General features: G+C 43.0%; 2 protein-coding genes across 2 annotated transcripts in view; both read left to right on the plus strand.

Moving 5' to 3' along the window:
- LOC119781630 overlaps nucleotides 1-9,180 on the plus strand; it is a 14,625-nt gene extending 5,445 nt beyond the window's left edge. Inside the window, exons 3-6 of the mRNA XM_038282170.1 lie at nucleotides 3,629-3,792; nucleotides 3,867-4,176; nucleotides 5,257-5,652; nucleotides 8,861-9,180. Coding sequence (XP_038138098.1) covers nucleotides 3,629-3,792; nucleotides 3,867-4,176; nucleotides 5,257-5,652; nucleotides 8,861-9,180 — 1,190 coding nt within the window. The remainder of the gene's footprint in view (nucleotides 1-3,628; nucleotides 3,793-3,866; nucleotides 4,177-5,256; nucleotides 5,653-8,860) is intronic.
- prdm11 (PR domain containing 11) lies at nucleotides 8,802-20,964 on the plus strand. The gene is made up of 7 exons (XM_038282164.1): nucleotides 8,802-8,995; nucleotides 11,247-11,324; nucleotides 11,397-11,656; nucleotides 11,741-11,808; nucleotides 13,892-14,079; nucleotides 15,392-15,883; nucleotides 18,810-20,964. Exons 2-7 carry the CDS (start codon nucleotides 11,258-11,260, stop codon nucleotides 20,948-20,950), a joined length of 3,216 nt encoding a protein of 1,071 aa, XP_038138092.1. The 5' UTR covers nucleotides 8,802-8,995; nucleotides 11,247-11,257; the 3' UTR covers nucleotides 20,951-20,964.
- The last annotated feature ends 298 nt before the right edge of the window (nucleotides 20,965-21,262 follow it).

Raw genomic sequence — 21,262 nt, forward strand, 5'->3', positions numbered from 1 at the left:
ATTGAGCATCCTTATAGCTAATGCTAACCGTCTTGCTAATTACCCTACCCCAACCTTTTTTTAATAGTAATATCCACCTGTATATTATATTTGGTACATATCCAGCTGTAAATTTAGTTCATAACATTAGTGATCTATATATTATATTAATTATTTATAATGGTATTCATCTCTATACTCATTCAGTAGAAATACCCTTGTCCTGTATTTATGGAACCATTATTTATCCTGCACTTGCTGCTTTTGCACTTCTGGTTAGACCTAAACTGCATTACGTTGCCTTGTACCTGTACATGTGTAATGACAGTAAAGTTGAATCTAATCTAAGTTTCCACGAACATTTCAATTGATGTTTGGTGTGTTTGTTTTCATCACCTTCAAGCCTAGGCTTCTAGCTGAGGTTTGTTGGTTGTTTGCAGAGGTGGGCATTTTTCATATTCCACCGGATGTCTCTGTTTAAGATGCTGAAAAAGGTTTGTGGTGCTGCTGCCATTGCAGCGGGGGGGATTCTTGCTCCATGTCTGTCGCAGCAAAACCAAATTAGTCCCAAACAGATGATTTTATTCCTTTTTTCAGGACTAACTTCCCACTCTCACAAGTAGCCATTATGTTGCTTACCGAATATCACTACCCGATCCGCCCCGGAGGCACGATCCGTCCTGCGCATGTACAAACAGTTCGTCCTCAATTTTATTTTGTTAAAAAGGCCTAAATGACGTTTTCCCACCTGAAAAAAATAGTAAACGTTCTAAAATATAATGTGTTAAAGGATCATGTATTTCCTTAGAAAACAATACCTTAAAATCCTTTCTGTTTCATAGCTGGCCTCTGCCGGATCTGCACCAGAAATGGGATCCTATGCTACTTCAGGTGGCTAACGTTTTCGGCTTAGGATTTAAACATTAATCTAGTCTTTTTCAGTTTTCTGTTTTCATTTTGTTTTAACCTTATGCTATATAGTGTGTAATCTAAAGAAAGAAGCAACTAAAATGCATATAAACATGGTTTAATCAGATTTTGTGAGACTGCTCTGAGCATGTCTGATGATGACGTCAGAGAAGCAGTTTAACGAAGAAAATGTAAGAAGCATAAAAATTGTCTCATAAAAGTCGTAAAATACTTTTTAAAGATGTGTATTAGCATTCTTTCTCGAGTTAAGGATAGAAATAAGTAATTTTAGTGCCATAATTACATTATTTATGTAATTATGTATAGATGTATATAGGGCTGCAACTAACGATTATTTTAAAAATCGATGAATCGGCTGATTATTTTTTCGATTAATCGATGAATCGGACAAAAAATATTTTTTATATTAACCTCTTTATTCCAAAATAAACATTTTAGACAGAACAAACAAGCACACAAGTACAGGTTGCTCATTAACTGTACTGGTGCAATATGAAAAATAAATGTTTGTTAAAACTACGCAAACTTACATGAAAAATGTAGCTGTACATCCACAAAATATAGGGTACTTTGTTTCATAAAGCGCATAAAGACATTTTTGTTTTTAAAAGCCCCTAAGGGGTTCAAACAATAGGCCCCCCCATTTCAACAAATTAGTTTTTTTTAGACTAGAAGAGTTCTGCCTTTTAAGACAGGAAAGTATAGCAGTTAAAGTTGCTACTTGAGAAAATACTGAACCATAGAGATAAAAATAGCCCTGTGATTCAAATTATAAATTGTATTTGGAATAAAAATGAGAGAACTAGGGGTGCTAAAAAACACATCCTCCAAAGACAGATATTTACATGGGAATGTGGCAGATAATTAATTGAAATATTACTGATCTTGCTGGATTTTATTCTGCTTTACTTCCATAAATTGCAGGATCTTCTTTACTTTATCTTTGCCAGAAGATTTAAACTTTAAAAGCCTTGCCCTCATAATTTGCAAGTTAATTTATTTATAAAGTAAATACAAACGCTGCTTAAGCTAATTCAATTAAATTAAACGTAAAATAAGTAGCCAACCTTCTCACTGTCTGTAACCTACTAACACTGTAAGGAAAGCATCAGATGAGCTACCTGAGAAACTAACGATACGTTTCCCCACTTTAAAACCAAACAAACATGGTGGTTCCGTGCCATGTTCATTTGTTTTGACAAAAGTTGCATGTTCCGACTTTTTTCGCTTTACAAAGCGCAGGCTATTTTAATTATTGTAATCAGTTTGCGCCGTCAATCCCGGCGCATGCGCGCTTCATTTGCAGTCTGGACGCTGAGGGTAAACATCCTGCGGCTCTGACTGCAGCGCTGAGAGGGACTCCTGCGGGAGCGGGGGGAGGCGCCCCCATGGCAGAGTAGGAATGATACATGCTTTCACGTAAGAGTCTCCAAAAGCCGCCAGTGACACCGTAAAAAGTCGCCAGATTTGTCGCTAGTCGCTTTTTTGAAAAATAGTCGATGGAGGGGTCTGAAAAGTCGCTGAGTTGGCAACACTGCACCTGCGGCGCTGGCTCGCTCTGCCGTATTTTTTTTTTTTTCTTCCCCGTTTCAGTCAAGTGGATGTGATGACGGCGGATGACGCATTAATCGCGCGACACAACTAATCGATGATGAATTTCGTTGCCAACGCTTTTAACAGTCGATTTTTATCGATGCGTTGTTGCAGCCCTAGATGTATATCTATTCACATATGCGAAGGACAGATCGTGATTCCGGAACGGATTAGGTAGTCACACCGAACTGCTCTGTGGGAGTAATACTCCACCTACGGAAGCTCCAGGGGACCAAAATTGCAACATTTTACAAAAAATAAATTAGAAAAAATAAAAAATGTAACAGCTGCAAAAAAAATTTAATTACTTAATTGAATCGATCTTTTTTGCCCAGGCCTACCATCTGCCTGTTAGGGGCCTTTCTTATCTCCGTCCAGAGGTGTCAAGTAACGAAGAACACATACATCGTTACTGTACTTAAGTACAATTTTTAGGTATCTATATTTTACTCCATTACTTATTTTTCCTCCTACTTCTGACTTCTACTCATTACAGGATCCGTACTTTCTATTCCTTACATTTTTAAAACAAACGTTACTCGTTACTCTTGGCTTCAGTTTAATGTTTATAAATATTTATTTCACATCATGTGCTCCATCCAATGCAGATCATTGGCTCCATCCATCCTAGTAAAAACTAGTGTGATTGGATGAGTCATATAACGCAAACACTCATTGGTTAGCTAAAGGAAATCATCAGAAGCAAGCAGGTGTTCTTCAAACTGCAAATGTGAATTGTCTATGCCATGCTACAATGTAGGATTCAGAAAAAGATGCTGAAATGTCTGAAAGGTCGGACACAGGCGAGAGCGTATCGGGAGAGGGAGACCAACCAGACCTCCCTCATCCTTGGCCCTATCTCAAAGAATTTTTTGATAGTCGAAAAATTGAGCTTTCAATTCGTATAGTGGCATCTGGCTGTTTTTTTTTTAAAGGTTACTTTATACTTTATGTAGTTTTTAATTATTTATTTTACTGCTGGATTTTCTTTTTATATTTGAAAAGCGGGACAAATCTTTTCGTCTTCTTTTGGGCCCCCCCCCTTCAGTCAAGGGCCCTTAGAATCATCCTAACATTAGAAGCGATTGTTCAGGTCTAAGGCTGAATGTCTTCCCTCCATGTTCAGGAGCCAACAGTGCCACTGCAGTCAGGAAGCCCCCCCCGCCACCCTGGAGGGCGGTCAGATCCACCCTGCGGTCTCTTCTGGAGAGCAGAGCCGCTGGCGCCCAGCAGCCCCCAGTCAGTGCTCAGAACCAGGCTGCTGAGAAGAGGGCCGACACCAGCTTCAGGGTGAGGCTGGTTCCTCATCTGGAGCGTTCACAGAACCAGACAGAACCGCTCCCCTAACCTCCCGTCTCTTCCAGGACTTCTTCAGGAACGCTCTGGAGACGTCTCTGGAGGCCTCCATCCAGGCCAGAGCTCGGTCTAAGAGACAGCCGTCATCCGCCGAGTACGAAGTGCAGCTGAACTTCAAGCTTCCGTCTCCTGAAGGAGAACCGGGAACCAAGAAAGGTTCCTCCTGCAGGAGCTGCTCCAAGAAGCTAAGGAGGATCAAGGAGCTGGAGCAGCAGCTGTTTAAACTCAGCAGCCGACAGAAGCGAAGAGGCAGAGACGAGGCTTCAGCAGCTGGAAGCCGACCAGATCGGTACAGTTTGGAGGAAGAGATCTATGAGTGTAAGTTTACAGGAAGCTGAGGAGCAGCAGGGATTTTGTCAGTCTAATGAAATGTTGGTCAGTTTTTCCTCGTCTTGGTTTCTGGATCCTTTTAAAGTCAGATTTAAAGGAATAGTACACCCAAAACATGATTAGGCTTCATTTTCTACTCACCCCCATGCTGAACAACACTCTGGAGTACTTTTTTGATATCTCAAATGCATCTGAAGATCTGGGAGGCTTCTTGCTGTCTGCTGACATTCAAATAATGGAGGTCTATGGCGCCCGAGGCAGAAAGGTCCATAAAAGTCCACAAAAAACGTGTCAATATTCCTCCATACTGCTCGTCCAATGTATTCCAAGTGTCCTGAGTGGGTAGCGTCCATAATTTACTCGAAACAAAGTCATTTAGAATGTTTTTAGAGCATTTACAGTAGTGTATAGGATTTCCTGAAAGCGCGTTCACGAGTCTACGGAAACCGCGGCAGACCAAACCAGATGAAAGTGCGCATTCAGCTCGGCAAAGAACTCATGCTCTTCTTCAACACTGAAGTCCTCAGACATTTTTCTTTTGTTGTTTCTTTCTTTGCACAGGTAAACAGCACATTTCTTCTTCTACGCTTGCATTATCGGCAGAGCAGACGCTGAATGCGCACTTTCATCTGGTTTGGTCTGCTGCGGTTTCCGTAGACTCGTGAACGCGCTTTCAGGAAATCCTATACACTCCTGTTTATGCTCTAAAAACATTCTAAATGACTTAGTTTCGAGTAAATTCTGGACGCTACCCACTCAGGACACTTGGAATACATTGGACGAGCAGTATGGAGGAATATTGACACGTTTTTTGTGGACTTTTATGGACCTTTCTGCCTCGGGCGCCATAGACCTCCATTATTTGAATGTCAGCAGACAGCAAGAAGCCTCCCAGATCTCCAGATGCATTTGAGATATCAAAAAAGTACTCCAGAGTGTTGTTCAGCATGGGGGTGAGTAGAAAATGAAGGCTAATCATGTTTTGGGTGTACTATTCCTTTAAGCTGAAGCCACAGGCTGGTTCTCCTCCCATTCCTGTTCTAAAGGTTCTGTGTTCTCTCTTTGCAGTGGCGGGTCACATTAAACCGGTGGACAGTGAAGGAGAACCGGACCCTGAAACCGCCCCCTTCAGCTCCGACCCATCCTCTCCCGACTCGCCTCCCTCCACGTCTCGCCGCCCTTCCGCAGCCCGCCGGCCCCTGCGCTTCAGGAAGCAGTGGCTGGCAGAGTTCCCATTCCTCCGGTTCTCCCCATCCCTCAACGTCATGTGGTGCCACGTGTGCCGCATCCATTCGGGCCCGTTCCCTCGCAATCACCAGTTAATCAAAGGTTCCAAAAATTTCACCAGATACAGCATCGTCAAACACAGCAACTGCGTCTACCACAAGCAGAACATGGAGAGGAGCCGGTGGAGCAGCAGCCAGACTGACAGTCCTCTTGTTTGGGTTCTGGGCCCGGGCCACAGTCAGCAGGACTAAAAGTTCTGTTAACTACAATGCTCACATCTTTGTTGTTATGGAAAATAAATGTTTTTTTTTATATGGAGAAAATAAAAGTTTTAAAAAATCAATGTCTAAAGTTTCTAAAACGTGACGTTGGATCGTTGACGGTTCCTGAGAATGTAGACCCAGTCAGAATAATCCCGCTGCACCTTCTGATTGGACCGTCTGATCCAATCATTCAGAACCTTTAAACTTTGATTCAGAAACACCGGAGGAAGAATTTACCTGAGCATTTAGGCCTTAGGGCAACGTATCCAGTTTTTTCAGGGATTCTGGTTGACCTCCAGATCGCATCCGATCCCACAGAACCTGCAGCTCCTGGGCCTTCGCCGGCAGAGGATCCAAACTGGAAGCTCTGCTAACAGGCGTCCAACCACAGCTTTCCAGCATAAAATTATTACATATTTAACAAAGTAAATGTTTACATCCTTTAACCCCAGATTCTAGAAAACTTCCCTTCAGTTTTCAGGACAGCAACGAGTCTGGATTGGCCCAGATTTATAGAGAAGATGATTGATGTAGATCTGAGGCCCCTTTGATCCACATGATTTTCAATCCTTTTGTTTCTGAAGGGCTGGGGGCTAAAGTGGTTCTTCTATCACATTAGTTTCCTTTAGTACAGAACCTGAATGACCGTGTGGACTGGGTTAAAGCCAAACTACCGATGAGGATGATGAGAATCAAGTGTTAAAGCTTGAAACTTCGAGTTTAGATCTGTTAGTTAGAACAGCAGCTCCATCACTGCAGGGAGGAACAGGAAGGGGTTTTTTTTATTTTCAAAATCTACAAAAATCAGAACAAGACCTAAAATGGAACCTTATGTTCTTGATGTGTTGATCTAATTTCTGAAGCACAGTCTGTGACTTAGAGCCTGTTTATGTCTGATAACTGTCCAATGAACTAACAGGAGGAAGCTGGTTAGGAGGATTAAACCTCATGTTCAACCCTGCTGCTCCACTGCTAATGAACTTATCTGTTAAAGGCAAACAAACTGATAAATTTACCGTCTCTAACTGTATCAATCCTTGAGCTGATTATCCTCCTGTTACTAATGTAATTACATATTTATTTTCCCATCCATACCCCTTTGGACATTTTGTCTTACCATGAGTTCCCCTCTCAGTCTAAAGTACTTATGATTGTCCAAAAGTGAAATAATGACTATTTAACTTACTCCTTTAATTTGAGCATCTAATTTTTATAATTTTATGTTTTTCACCTCAAAACAATATATATGTTGCCTGAAAGTTGGTAATGAATAGAAAAACATACAAAATAAAAAAAATCCTATAAACCTATATTTATAAAACTAGAGCTCCTCTTAAGAAAAGTTACTGAAGCTGAATGCAAACATATAAGAAAAACTTACTTTTTGATGAATAAAAGATTGTTTAATGTTTCTACTGGGTCTACTGGGTAGCATTACAAAAATAAAATTGTAATATTACTAGAATAAAGTCGGAATGTTACGAGAATAAAGTGGTAACATTGTGAGAATAAAGTTGTAATTTTACGAGAATAAAGTTGTAATATTACTAGAATAATGTCGTGACATTACGAGAATAAAATTGTAATATTACTAGAATAAAGTCGTGACATTACGAGAATGAAATTGTAATATTACTAGAATAAAGTTGTAATGTTACGAGAATAAAGTCATAATGTTACGGGATAAAAGTGGTAACACTAGGAGAATAACGTTGTAATATTACAAGAACAAAGTCTTAACAATATGAGATTAAAGTCTTAACATTATGAGAACAAAGTAATACAATTACGAGCATAAAGTAACTTTACTAGAATAAAATTGTAATATTACGAGAATAAGGTGGTAACATTACAAGAATAAAGTTTTAATATTACGAGAATAAAGTTGTAACATTACGAGAAAAAAAGTTGTAATATTAAGAGAATGAAGTCAACATACAACAATCTGTTTCAGAAAGAAAGCTTTGAGCTCCGACAGAATATGACGACCAACCAGCTCCACCAATCAGCAACCTGAGTTCACTTTGAACTGCTGCCCAATATGATGCTGGTGCTAAAAGATTTCCTCATTTGTCAAACCAGAGCCAAAGCATAAATTCACACGATGCTCGAAATTCCTCATTTTAGGGAAGAAAGTGCTTCTTATAAGCGTTGTCATAAAATAAATCTTTATTCTTGTAATTTTAGGACTTTGTTCTCATAATATTACGACTTAATTTTCCTAATTTTACGACTTTATTCTCGTAATCTTACTAATTTATTCTCGTAGTTTTTCGACTTTATTCTCGTAATGTTACAACTTCTTGAAAATGAAGAAAAAAAGAAAAGAAAAAAAATCTCTAGCCCTTATACTCGCACAAAACAGATCCCAGGCCTATTTTACTTTACTACCTAAGAAATAAAATATTTTCATGTACCTCTTGCAATGTACTTCCGGAGCACTAGGGGCACGTGTACCCCCGGTTGGGAACACTGCAGAGTCACAGTGGGGTTGATGTTTAACTCCAGTAGCCACCAGTCCATCAGAGACACAACCATGCACACCTAAAGATGATCTAGACACCAACAATCTGTATGGGAGGAAGCTGGGGTACCCAGAGAGACCCCACTGGGAGAACATTCAGAAAAACCCCTGGCCATGTATGGAACTTCAACTCTTGTTGGTGCATGGCAGCAGTGCTACAAACTGCATCAGCAAGCCTCCCTGTTTATCTTTCAGATATGTAATTGTTTATTTGCTAATTTGGTGTTTTAGATCAAGTTAATTATTGTATTTCATCATGTATTTTGGGCTCAGCATCACTCATGTTGTGAAAAGTGATTCCAAAAGAAAATGTATGCATTAGACATGTCTGCTTGGAGGGGCCCCCAGTGGCCTCGGGGCCCCCATGTGCTAGTCCAACCCAGAAGGTTCCAGTTCTCTGATGGAGAACGTTCTTCAGTCCGGATCAGTTCAGCTTTATTTTTGATCATTTTCAGTTTTTCTCTGGGCGGTAGATAGGTTTATACCAGGTTAGATGGGTTTCCTGGCCTCTCAGTCGGAGGGGCAGAGCTCCGTCCCCCCTTCCCTCCCTCACTCCGTCCTCCCTCAGACTCTCTCCATTAACCGCGATGTTCGCGCGGCTTCTTTCTCCCGCCTCTCCATGTCATTTCCTGTGATAAAAATGGTGGCCACCGCTCAGGAGGGCGACTGAGTCTCTGCAAACATTCAGAGGCGAACTTTGCAGCCGCAGCCGCAGCGGTCGGACGAGGGGGAGGAAGGAGAGAGAGACTGAGCCCGGACAGAGGCTCAGTGTCCCGCAGCGCGGCGGCTTCAGGTGGGTCAGGCTCCGTGGCCACCGTGGCCACTGAAAATGGCTGCAGAGAAGAGCCGGCAGCTCGCCAGCAGGCTGCAGCTCCTCTGCTCCTGCAGGAGGAGGAGCAGGAGGCGCAGCGGGGCCGCAGAGTGCGCAGTTATCCGGATATCAGAGTGACGCACAAAGTTAAACAAGTTTTAGTTTGAGGAACCTGGGAGCTTTAGGGGATTCTGGCTCAGTTTGGCTTTTTATTACCACAGAAATGAAGCTTCTGACCGAGATCAAAATCAGTCAGAAACATGCAGGGGCGTTGATAAGATCTCTGTGGACCGGTGGTGTGGGGGTTGGGGTGGGGGTCATATAGCATTCACCAAAGAAAAAAAAAATAAATCAGACAGTTTATCTCATAATTACATATCTCAGTATCTCGTAATATGAGATTTTATCTCGTATTTGTGAATATTTGGCCATTATTACTTGAGCCAGTAATGTATGGAGGACCAGCTCTGACATATTTAGAAATAAATACAGAAATAAATAAATGCTCAATAAATAAATAAGCATTGTAATAATTATGTTATTTATTTTTTTGTCCATTATAATCCTCAGCTTTATTTATTAATTATTTGCTTAATTTTTCAAGTATTTATGTGCATGTTATATATTTTTCTGGTTTATTTTTCCTTTGTATTTTTTTTACCCTCTATTTATTTCTTTACATTTAAGTATGCATTTCTGCTTCATTATGCAAATGAGGAGGGCTGTGTCTTAGGGAGTAATATAACATACACATAAATAAATACTTAAAAAAATAAGTAATTAATGAATAACTGAGGCCATCCACCACTAGATGGCCTCAGTGAGCGATTGATGCACATCTGAAACTGAACTATTCTGTAACACCTTATTAAGTTATAAGTGTATTGATATATATTAGTGTTGCGCCGATGCCATTTTTTGGCCCCGATACCTGGCTGTGCAGTATCGGCTGATTCCGATACCATCTGTTTGAAATTGATGTGTGTGTATATGAAGAACTGCATACTACCTGGATGTAAAATAATTGCCATCATGGTTTTGTCATATGGAGGACCAACTCTGCCATATTTAAAAATAAATACAGAAATAAATAAATGCTCAATAAATATATAAGCATACAATTAATTGCCAACAAAAATACAATAAACAAATAAATGTAAGTAGAAATTAAATTATACAGTGAGACATAAATGTATATAACTTTTAATTTGCTAAAAAAAATAAATAAGGCAAATAAATAAAGAAGCTAATTAAAAGAGTTATATACATTTATGTCTCACTGTATAATTTAAATTCTACTTACATTTAAATGTGGCAGAGTTGGTCCTCCATATTATCAAGCTGCTGCCTACCTTTGGGAAGCAGGAAAAAATCTAATACAAAGTGAATCCAGTAGAACTTTCTATTTCCTACCTGGAATGGGTGCCAATAGTTGAATAAACTTTTGGATCTCAAAATGCTATCAGTGCCCTATTTGTTGGTACTCGCCAATACCAATACCACCACTTTAGTGCTGGATCGAGCCCCTCCCCATACTGGTATCGGTGCAACATATTCATATATATGAAGAATGTAAACAATATCAATACGAATGAAGGCAATTATATTATTGATACTAATGTTAGCTATACAACCTATTAGAAAACCTCTTTAATGTTCAGTTTATCTAATTTTCATTTTAATCAAAATTATTTATTGAAGAGATATTTGTAGGTAGCAGTTGGTATGTGGAAATCTGAGTAAAAATGTTTTAAACATGTCCTCCTGATGACGATAAATTTAATGCTTCTTATGGCAAATTACATCTTCTGAAAGAATAAAATCCCTTTTGTTCTTCTTATTCTCGATCTTAAAGTATTTTTTAAATTCTTACCAAAAATCCACATATAGATGACAGAAAAAAACATGTTTGGGGGTAATATTTCCACGTGATGCTGTAGAATAAACCGATCTGCATCAGAGAGCGTCTGTTGTTGAGGACGTTCAGTCTGACCTGTTTCTGTGGAAGAAGACGTCCCTGGTTTCACTTCAAATCGAACCGATTGATCACAGAGGCAGGTCATGTATGAATCCAACCAGCAGGTGTCGCTGTTTCTCCTTTTAGTTTCCCAATAGAAACTAAAACGACCTTTTTATTCATCCCACCAGGAGCTGTAGTTAATCGTGGTTTCTGTTAGTAAAGAAGCGCGTTAATTTATCATCATGTAATAGTTTGTGTGTTTTTTCTCCTCAGAGGTCTGACACATGGATGATGATGTGGATTTCTGTTGCCATGGTTCCATCATGAGTGAGAACCCACCGGACCGCTGGTGTGAGTGTCTCCCCCCCCACTCAGATTTGAGCCCACAGCTCTCTGTAACAGCCTGATGTTTTCCTGCTCCAGTCTGTGAGGACTGTCAGAAACACTTCCAGGAGGAGTGTCCGTCCCACGGGCCCCCGCTGTTCATCCCTGATACGCCGGTGGCCCCCGGATCAGCCAACAAGGCGGCGCTGACGGTCCCGTCAGGCTTGGAGGTCTTCACCGAGGGAGGGGAGGTAGATGTCCGCTGTGTGGCTGCAGTCTTCCCAAAGGGGGCGGTGTTTGGTCCGTATCAGGGTGAGCTGCTGTCTGAGGAGGAATCAACCAGCAGCTTCTCTTGGATTGTAAGTTAAACCAGTGACTCCAGTTTAGGGGCCGTTTGGGACCAGCTGACGTCACCAACCTTTGTTTCCTGCTTCTTGTTCCAGATTGTTGACTCAGACGCTTCGTCTCTGTCCATCGATGGCAGCGATGACACCAAAGCCAACTGGATGAGGTGAAGGTTCCTCTAACTTTTAAAACATTCTACTCAGAAACCAGTTTAAAAAGAACACCAAGGGACAGATGTTTAAGAGGAAACGTTCTGGTTGTGGATCTTAACTCCATCGGTTTGTTATCAGGATGATCCTGGAACACTTTACCCTGGAGATGCATCCATCCCATATCAGAACCAATACTGAAGAAAAATCTAGTGAACATGGAACTGGTCAAAACGGATAGATCTATCAAGTCTATGTCTATAATTAGTTAGGAAATGTTTTGAAAAACAGGAAAGTTTCCTTTTGATGGAAATCAGTCTTTGATTTAATAAATCCAGTCAGTTTAGATCCTCAGGGCTGATATTTGCATTCATGATGAATTCTGTCCTGTTATCATGATTTACTGTTTATAACTTCCTGTTCTAAACTCATGCTAACCTAAAGCTGCCTTTTGGGATAAACATGTTTACATTCAAACATACCTGCATATAGTTTATTATTATAAGGAAGAGCGTTTCAAAGTTAACATCCAGCTTCAGTTAATCCAGCCTCTAAGTCTGGGAGTAGTGATGGACTCAGACCTGAACCTTCAGAGGCTCATAAAGACAGAACAAATTCGGCCTTCCATCACCTGAAGAACATCTGCAGGATTAAAGGAATAAAACTGAGTTCTGATTTGTTCATCTTTATCAGAATTGATCCCTGCAGTGGTTTCTTCACAGGTCTGCCTAGAAAGTGGATCCTACAGCTGCAGCTGATCCAGAATGCTGCTGCCTGCGTCCTCACTAGAACTAAGAAAGTAGAGAACCACGGTTGGATCGACAGCCAGACCTGTCAGGTCTATTGGATCAGAACCAAACATGGCGACACAGCTTTTAGTTCTTCTGCTCCACTGATCTGGAATAAACTCCCTAAAATCTGGAGAGGACCTGAAAACCTTCTGCTGCTTTAATCCAGATTAAAATATTTTCTTCAGATCCTTTGACTGAACTATCTGAACGTTATTTGTGGTTTTAGACCAACTTCCTGGGACTGAGATTGGGACTGGGACTGAGATTGGGACTAGGTCTGAGACTGGGACTGGGACTGAGATTGGGACTAGGACTGAGACTGGGACTTAGATTGGGACTAGGACTGAGACTGGGACTGAGATTGAGACTGAGATTGGGACTGGGACTGAGATTGGGACTAGGACTGAGACTGGGAGTGAGACTGGGACTGAGACTGGGACTGGGACTGGGACTGAGATTGGGACTGAGACTGAGATTGGGACTAGGACTGAGACTGGGACTGAGATTGGGACTGGGACTGAGATTGGGAGTGAGACTGGGGCTGAGACTGGGACTGAGATTGGGACTGAGACTGAAATTGGGACTGGGACTGTGATTGGGACTAGGACTGAGACTGGGACTGAGATTGGGACTGAGACTGAGATTGAGATTGGGACTGAGACTGAGATTGGGACTAGGACTGAGACTGGGACTGAGACTGGGACTGAGATTGGGATTAGGACTGAGATTGGGACTGGGACTGAGATTTGGACTAGGACTGAGACTGGGACTGAGATTGGGACTAGGACTGGGACTGAGATTGGGACTGGGACTGAGATTGGGACTAGGACTGAGACTAGGACTGAGATAGAGACTGGGACTGATATTGAGACTGAGATTGGGACTGGTAAAAAACCATATGAAAACCCTCAGGCATAATAAGCTGCCTAAAACCTACCTATTTATATTGTGAAACAACCACATCCCAAGCTAAAATGAACTAATTAAGTGAATCACTAAGCAAAAACCTATTCTACATAACAAATGAAACTAAATAATCTAAATTCTAAGATTTAACTGAAAAATGGAAAAATAGCTTCTATACAGACTAAGTGAAATCTTCAACAACTTAGCAGATAACTGGGTTTAACAAAGCTACACTGTCACCTTCTAACAGGTTAAAACCTCAATTAACCAGCAGTAAACGTGCCATCTGAGAGCAAATCGTTCTGCTAGGATCATAAGTAACCAGCAGACCTAGACATGATGTCAGAGCTGTTATTATGTCTAAAAAAAAGGAGAACTTTAATAATTCTGGGCTGATCTGCAGGTTTGTTCGTACATCATCAGAGGACAGCGAAAGGAACCTGACAGCTTTCCAGCACAGCAGAAACCTCTACTTCAGAGCCTGCAGGAGGCTGGAAGCCGGAGAGAAGCTGAGGGTTTGGTACAGCGACGACTACGTCCAGAAACTTCAGCGTGTGTCTCAAGACAGCATCGATCGCAACCTGGACGCAGGTGAAGCATGGAGGAGATCGTTAGAACAGGATGGAGGAAAGTTCTAGCTGGTAGCTACAGGTTTAAAGCCTGGTTTATAGTCGAACTGAGAGAAACGAGGAGCAGGGCAACTGAGATGGAACCACACTCTTCCCACCTCTGCACACTTTTCTGTTGCCTGCTTATTAAAGGAATAGTACACCCAAAACATGATTAGCCTTCATTTTCTACTCACCCCCATGCTGAACAACACTCTGGAGTACTTTTTTGATATCTCAAATGCATCTGGAGATCTGGGAGGCTTCTTGCTGTCTGCTGACATTCAAATAATGGAGGTCTATGGCGCCCGAGGCAGAAAGGTCCATAAAAGTCCACAAAAAACATGTCAATATTCCTCCATACTGCTCGTCCAATGTATTCCAAGTGTCCTGAGTGGGTAGCGTCCAGAATTTACTCGAAACAAAGTCATTTAGAGTGTTTTTAGAGCATAAACAGTAGTGTATAGGATTTCCTGAAAGCGCGTTCACGAGTCTACGGAAACCGCGGCAAACCAAACCAGATGAAAGTGCGCATTCAGCTCGGCAAAGAATTCATGCTCTTCCTCAACACTGAAGTCCTCAGACATTTTTCTTTCGTTGTTTCTTTCTTTGCACAGGTAAACAGCACATTTCTTCTTCTACGCTTGCATTATCGGCAGAGCAGACGCTGAATGCGCACTTTCATCTGGTTTGGTCTGCCGGCTTCCGTAGCGTCGTGAACTCGCTTTCAGGAAATCCTATACACTACTGTTTATGCTCTAAAAACATTCTAAATGACTTCGTTTCGAGTAAATTCTGGACGCTACCCACTCAGGACACTTGGAATACATTGGACGAGCAGTATGGAGGAATATTGACACGTTTTTTGTGGACTTTTATGGACCTTTCTGCCTCGGGCGCCATAGACCTCTATTATTTGAATGTCAGCAGACAGCAAGAAGCCTCCCAGATCTCCAGATGCATTTGAGATATCAAAAAAGTACTCCAGAGTGTTGTTCAGCATGGGGGTGAGTAGAAAATGAAGGCTAATCATGTTTTGGGTGTACTAATACTTTAATCTGGTGAGGTGATGCTTCAGTCTCAATGTGATATTAACTAATTTGTCCACTAGGTGGTGCTGTTGGTTTTTTAAATTTTTTATCTCGAATTGGTTGGTACCATTCTATGATCAGCATTCTGCTCAACTTGAATATAATTGGACTTTTTCCTTCTATATATTAGTAACTTAAACCTTTTTATCCAGCAGATTTTTTTTATGTAGATAATCAAGCTGTTTGTTTGATTGATTGTTTCAGATCCTGAGAAGACGTTAGTCCTGCAAAAAGTCCAGGAGGATCTGAAATCTCCTGCGCTTCCCTCGGCTCTGCGGGGCAAACAGTGTAGCAGTAAACTGTCCAGTGAAGGACAGCCTCCAGCCAAGAAGAAGAAAATCGACCTCATATTCAAAGGTGTTTTAGAGGCGTCTCTTGGGGACTCCAGTGAGTCCAGGTCTGGGTCTCACCTTCATAGTGAGGGTCATAAACCCTTTTTCCAGCCGGGAGCTGACACCTCTGACAGCTGTGTTGGCATTCCCAACCAAACGGTGCCGAAGATTGAGGAGAACCCGACCGGACAAGAGCCCTCCACCCCCTTCTGCCCCAACTGTGTCAGACTGAAGAAGAGGATCATGGAGCTGGAGGAGGAGCTGTCCCGTCTCAGGAACCAGCAGGGGAACTCGATGGGACCGTCTAGTCCGCTCATATTGGATCCACCACATCCTGAACAGGCTCCCATCGAGGATTATATAGGTGGGTTCAAAGAAATGTTTTTGGACCTTAGTGAAGGATGTGTAGCCACATTAGCGTAGTAACCAATACGATTTTATGGAGCAGAAAATACACATCAGCCAGATCAGACACACAAAACAGCAGATATTCAGGGCTGTCCTCTGTGTTTGAGCAGCTTCAGCTCCTTTAAACGGGGCATACAATTTTTTTCAATCGTTGCATGTAACTACAGCTCACACTGTATGATGAAACCGCAGGGTTTCGTCATACAGTTCACGGCTCATGATGAAAAACCACGTCGGACTCAGCTACGCAGTGAGATGGCGCTACTCGGACTCGTCTATTAGGAAGCCAAATCAGCAGAAGAAGAATATAAGTGAAACGCGCTGCCTTGGCCATTTGTGCAAATTTGTGCTGAAAGCCCTAAAAAGAAAAGGTGACGACGTATTTGGACAAAGACATGGCTGAGCAAACGTGGCAACCAAGGTCTGTCAATTTTACAGAAAGAGCTCAATTTCACTCACAACCCCGCCATGCTTCTGTGTTGTCACCTGAGAGGAAGAAGAAGAATTCTTGTTTTTTTTGCCCACGATGGTCGTATGAAAATTAAACATGTTTGATCTTCTCCGGACCTCAGGATTCCTGATCAGGAGGTGGTCCTGAGAGGCTGATTGCCTTCTGCACTCTACACAACCCACAATCAGGCCGAAAATCAGGCCGATCTAAAAATTCTCGCACGACTGCTCAGTGAGATTAAAAATCGCCCCGAAAAGTACAAAAACAATCGCACAATGTAAGCCCGGCTTTAGTGGTTTCTAGGAGAGAAGCACAGGTCACGAGTTAAGTTCTGAGGCATTTCTACGTCTGAGGACTGAAAGACAAACTCATTGACTACAATAATTTCTTCAAGGGCTTTTTCTACTAGACACAAGGTAAGACAGGGCAATATGCATTTGGAGCAGGATTCCTCTATTCTGGTCCTGGAGGTCTGATGTCTACACCTTCTTAGATGTTTCTCTCATTGGTAGGACTTGACTTGTATTGATGAGGTAATTCAGCCGTTTGACTCGGGTGTGAAAGCAGAGAAACATCTAAAGGGTGCAGGACACAAGACCTCCAAGACTGGAATTGAGGAAGCCTGAGAACAGTCGAACCCAGAGACGCTGGGCCAGGTATACGCAGGTGGAGTCACTCAATGAGGTCCAGCTATGTTTATTTTTAACCCTTTTTTGGAGACCAGAAAAGAATAGCTAAACAATGTCAACAATAACTGCAAATAAGGAATTAAAGGAGAATAGAATCAAACAATGGAGAGAAAGCTATGATGCTGCGGGAGCACAGATACTGGTGGTGGATGAGCAAAGGCACCTGGGGTCAACCATCCACAGCAACCAGCACAGCCGAGAGAGGTGAAGGGGACGAATGAGGTTGGGTGGTAGTGAGTAAAGACGAGTGTCGAGGTGAGACTTGAATGAACAAGGACTGCTGGGCTAAAGCCGGACAGATTTGCATTATGAAAGACCAGAACTCCACACAGAGCTGCTGGAAAGAGAGGAAGAAGCTTGGATGCTCAAATATTTATAAAAATACAGATAATAAAGAATACATTATGAGCTCTCAATTCAATTCAGTTTATTTATATTCACAGCATATGTCATCTCAAGGCACTTTACAGAGACAAATCAACCAGATCATACAGTCAAATTGGTTTAAAGTTTTCTATCTAAGTAAAACCAGCTGATTGCATCGACTCATTGAATCTTCAACAATAAATCACACCAACCATGCTTGTAGAGACAGTGGAGAGGAAAAACTCCCGTTTAGCAGGAAGAAACCTCCAGCCGAACCAGGCTCAGTGTGAGCGGCCAACTGCCGAGGCCCACTGGGGTTCAAGGAGACAGAAGCAGACATAGAAATATAAGCAGAGATACAAAATGCAACTGTCAACCAGCTCCGCAGGCGGCCCCGTCCAGGAAACACAAAGCCAGGCAGACGAGCTCTGAGCCAGCTCCCATGTCAGAGGATGAAGAGAGCACATCCAGTTAGTCACAGTCAGAGAAACAGGACTACACTGGAAAACAGGCTGATCTCCAACATCTAGAAACAAAGGTGTTGATGGCAGCAGCACAGCTGATATTTCTCTCCAGGATGGAGTCACAGCCAAACAGGAACAGACCAGATGAAGCTACTATGAGAAAAAGCAGAGAGAGCAGAACGTTAGAGATTGAACTAACAGATTCTGCAGAGCGGGAGAATAGAGATAGAATGAAGCAGAATGATGAAAAAGGGTCCCTATGTCCTCCAGCAGTCTAAAGGCTGTCAAACCAGGTCATCTGCGTGTGTGTCGTAGTGAATGCAGATACTCTGCTGCACCTCTACAAAACTCTAGGTGTCCACAGACAGGAGGCTACTGATTGGTCAAATCTACATCCGCTCTACACTATTTCCTGTTTGGTACCTTACCGGCTTGTTTGTTTGTATGACCACAATTGTGGAAAATGACTCGTGAAGATGGACCAGGTAGAAGAGCGAGGTGCGTGAGAACGCTGGGAACCTTTTTCCACCTGGATCCCCGCTCTTTTTCGCCCTCACGTCCCTCCGTTGTCGCACAAACTTGCCCCCACTTCCTTACCGCCTCGGCCGTATCTAGACTCACAGCTAATTCGTGAATGTCCCTCTTGCCTTATGGCGCAGACCACACTTTAAAATGTGGCATAATTAAAAATATCTGCATCATACCTGCGACACACTATTGCAGCAGTATAACCAGTCCTTCAGCTTATAGCAGCATACCTATAGAGATAGCTCAGGATAACCTGAGCTACTCTAATTATAATCTTTATCAAAACTCTGAGCTAAGACTTTCAGAAAGTTCTGTTGAATTCAAAATACTTGGATTCACTGACACTGTTCTCTCAGCATAAGTTAAACAGGTTCTCTTTTCCAGATATCGAGCCCTTGTCGCCCCCTCAGATGGATGAAGACGAGCAGGAAGTGGACTCGGCCGATGAGTCATTCCCAGCAGACCTCGTGGTTTCCCCAGAGGACTCGGCAAAGCCTCACCTTGGAGCAAACAGACGAACTCGCCGTTTCAAGAAGGATTGGCTAAAGAAGTTTTGGTTTCTTCGCTACTCGCCGTCCCTGAATGAAATGTGGTGCCATGTCTGCCGTCAGTACACCATCCAGTCATCTCGAACCTCGGCCTTCATCGCCGGCTCCAAGCAGTTCAAGGTCCACACCATCAAGCTGCACAGTCAAAGTAACATTCACAAGAAGTGTCTGCAGCTCTACAAGCTGCAGATGCATCCGGAGAAGACGGAGGAGATGTGCAAGAACATGACGCTGCTGTTCAACGCGGCGTACCACCTGGCTCTGGAGGGACGGGCATTCTCAGACTTCCGGCCTCTGGCTGAGCTACTGAAGAAATGCGAGCTCAAAGTGGTGGATCAGTACTTGAATGAGGGACACTGTCAGATTCTGGTCCACCACATCGCTCGAGCTCTGAAGGAGGAGTTGGCTGAAAAGATGCGTCTGTCTCCTTATCTCAGCGTCATTTTGGATGCTCAACACGACGACCTTTTCTCAGACTTGGTGGCAGTTTATGTCCAGTTCACCACCAGTGACTGTTCCCAACAAATGGAGTTCCTGTCCTTGCAAAGACTGAGTGTGCCTAGTGCGGATGGATACCTCCAAGTTCTGGATCGGGCCTTCAGTGTCCTGGGACTCCGGTTTCAGGACTCACTGGTTGTGGGTCTTGGATTTGATGGTACCCACATCCCTTCAGGGATAAGATCAAGCCTGTACTTATCTGTCCAAAAGACTTTTCCTTGGATGCTTTGCCTTCCAGTCATGATCCATCGACCTCATCTGGAGGTTCTGGATGCCATCACTGGAAAGGAGCTCTCTTGTCTAGAGGATCTGGAAAACAACCTGAAGCAGCTGCTGAGTTTCTACCGCTACTCTCCTCGCATGATGGCTGAACTGCGATCCACTGCTCCGTCTCTGTCCGAAGAAACAGAGTTCCTGGGCGATATCCGAGCCGTACGGTGGATCATCGGAGAACCAAACGTCCTGAATGCCCTCATCAAAGATTATAGGGAGGTTTTGGCACACCTGAAGGAGATCAGTAGCCAAACGCAGCGGGCTGATGCTGCAGCCATTGCCTACACACTACTCCAGTTCCTTATGGACTATCAGTCTATGAAGCTCATCTACTTCCTGTTGGATATCATAGCGGTTCTCAACCGACTGGCCCTCAGCTTCCAAGGAGAGCATCGGCTGGTGTCCCAGGTGGAAGCCAAGATAGAGGACGTTATCCAAGAGATGGTCCAGTTGGGGAACTGTCCCGGTGGATACCTGCAAGAGTTTGAGAAAAACTTTAAGGAGAGCTTTAACGGCGTTGCTTTGAAAAACCTCCACGTTGCAGATTCCAAATTTCAAGCCATCAGGAAAAAAATCTGCAGCAGGAGTCAGGGTGTCCTGATTCAGAGGCTACACCTGCAGAGCCGTTCCTTCACCAAAGCCTGCAAGGTACTGGACCTGGACAGCTGGCCCAGCAACCAAAAAGACCTGCAGACTTTTGGTGAGGAGGAAATCCAAATCATATTCAACCACCTGGAGTCCATTCCTTCTGCAGGTCAGGAAGGCAAGATGGAGGGTAGGAGCAGTATCCTGGTGGAATGGAAGGACCTAAAGGCAGACTTCCTCAACAAGAATGGTTTCAAAGACATCCTCATCCACATCTCCAGGTCCAAGCAGCGTTTCCCACTCCTCAACAGGATCGTCCAGGTTGTTGGGGTCCTTCCCAGCTCAACGGCCTGCTGTGATAAAGGTCGTGGCGCACTGCAGAGGATCTATAAGAACAACCGCTCCCGTCTGACCCTGGAGCAGATGAACGACTTTCTCACCGTGGCCGTTAACGGACCGCCCGTCGCCAGCTTTGAAGCAAAGCGAGCACTGGACAGCTGGTTTGAGGAAAAATCTGGGAGCAGCAGCTCACTCTCAGCTGAGGTGTTGAACAAGATGTCGGATACCGATCAGAAGTCATTCCTGCAAAGTTTGGACATCAAAGCAGAATCCTTTTTATGATATCTGAACGAGGATAAAAACCGAACCGTCTGAGTGCCAGGCAGAAGATCCTGGAAAACCAGAAGACAAAGGGTGGTAAAACATTTATAAAAACTAACAATGCCTCACTGCGAACAGGGCGTGTCCTTAGAGGCTTTAAGTCACTTCATGTCTGTATAAAATCTGCTTTGGGCTGGATTGTTCCTACTGTTACCGTCAGAGATGGCAAAAGTACTCACTTTCCGTACTTGAGTAAAAGTACAGATACTTGTGTTAAAAAATACTCTGGTAAAAGTGGAAGTACTGATTAAACTTCTTTACTCAAGTAAAAGT

Source organism: Cyprinodon tularosa, unplaced genomic scaffold (assembly GCF_016077235.1).
Source record: "Cyprinodon tularosa strain WSP-4 unplaced genomic scaffold, ASM1607723v1 ctg180, whole genome shotgun sequence".
Lineage (NCBI taxonomy): Eukaryota > Metazoa > Chordata > Actinopteri > Cyprinodontiformes > Cyprinodontidae > Cyprinodon > Cyprinodon tularosa.

Coding starts and splice junctions, on each gene's coding strand:
- prdm11 (XM_038282164.1), top strand. CDS start 11,258: ATGGATGATGATGTGGATTTCTGTTGCCATGGTTCCATCATGAGTGAG. Junction 11,657..11,740: donor CCAGCAGCTTCTCTTGGATT/GTAAGTTAAACC, acceptor TTCTTGTTCCAG/ATTGTTGACTCAGACGCTTC. Junction 15,884..18,809: donor TCCCATCGAGGATTATATAG/GTGGGTTCAAAG, acceptor TCTCTTTTCCAG/ATATCGAGCCCTTGTCGCCC.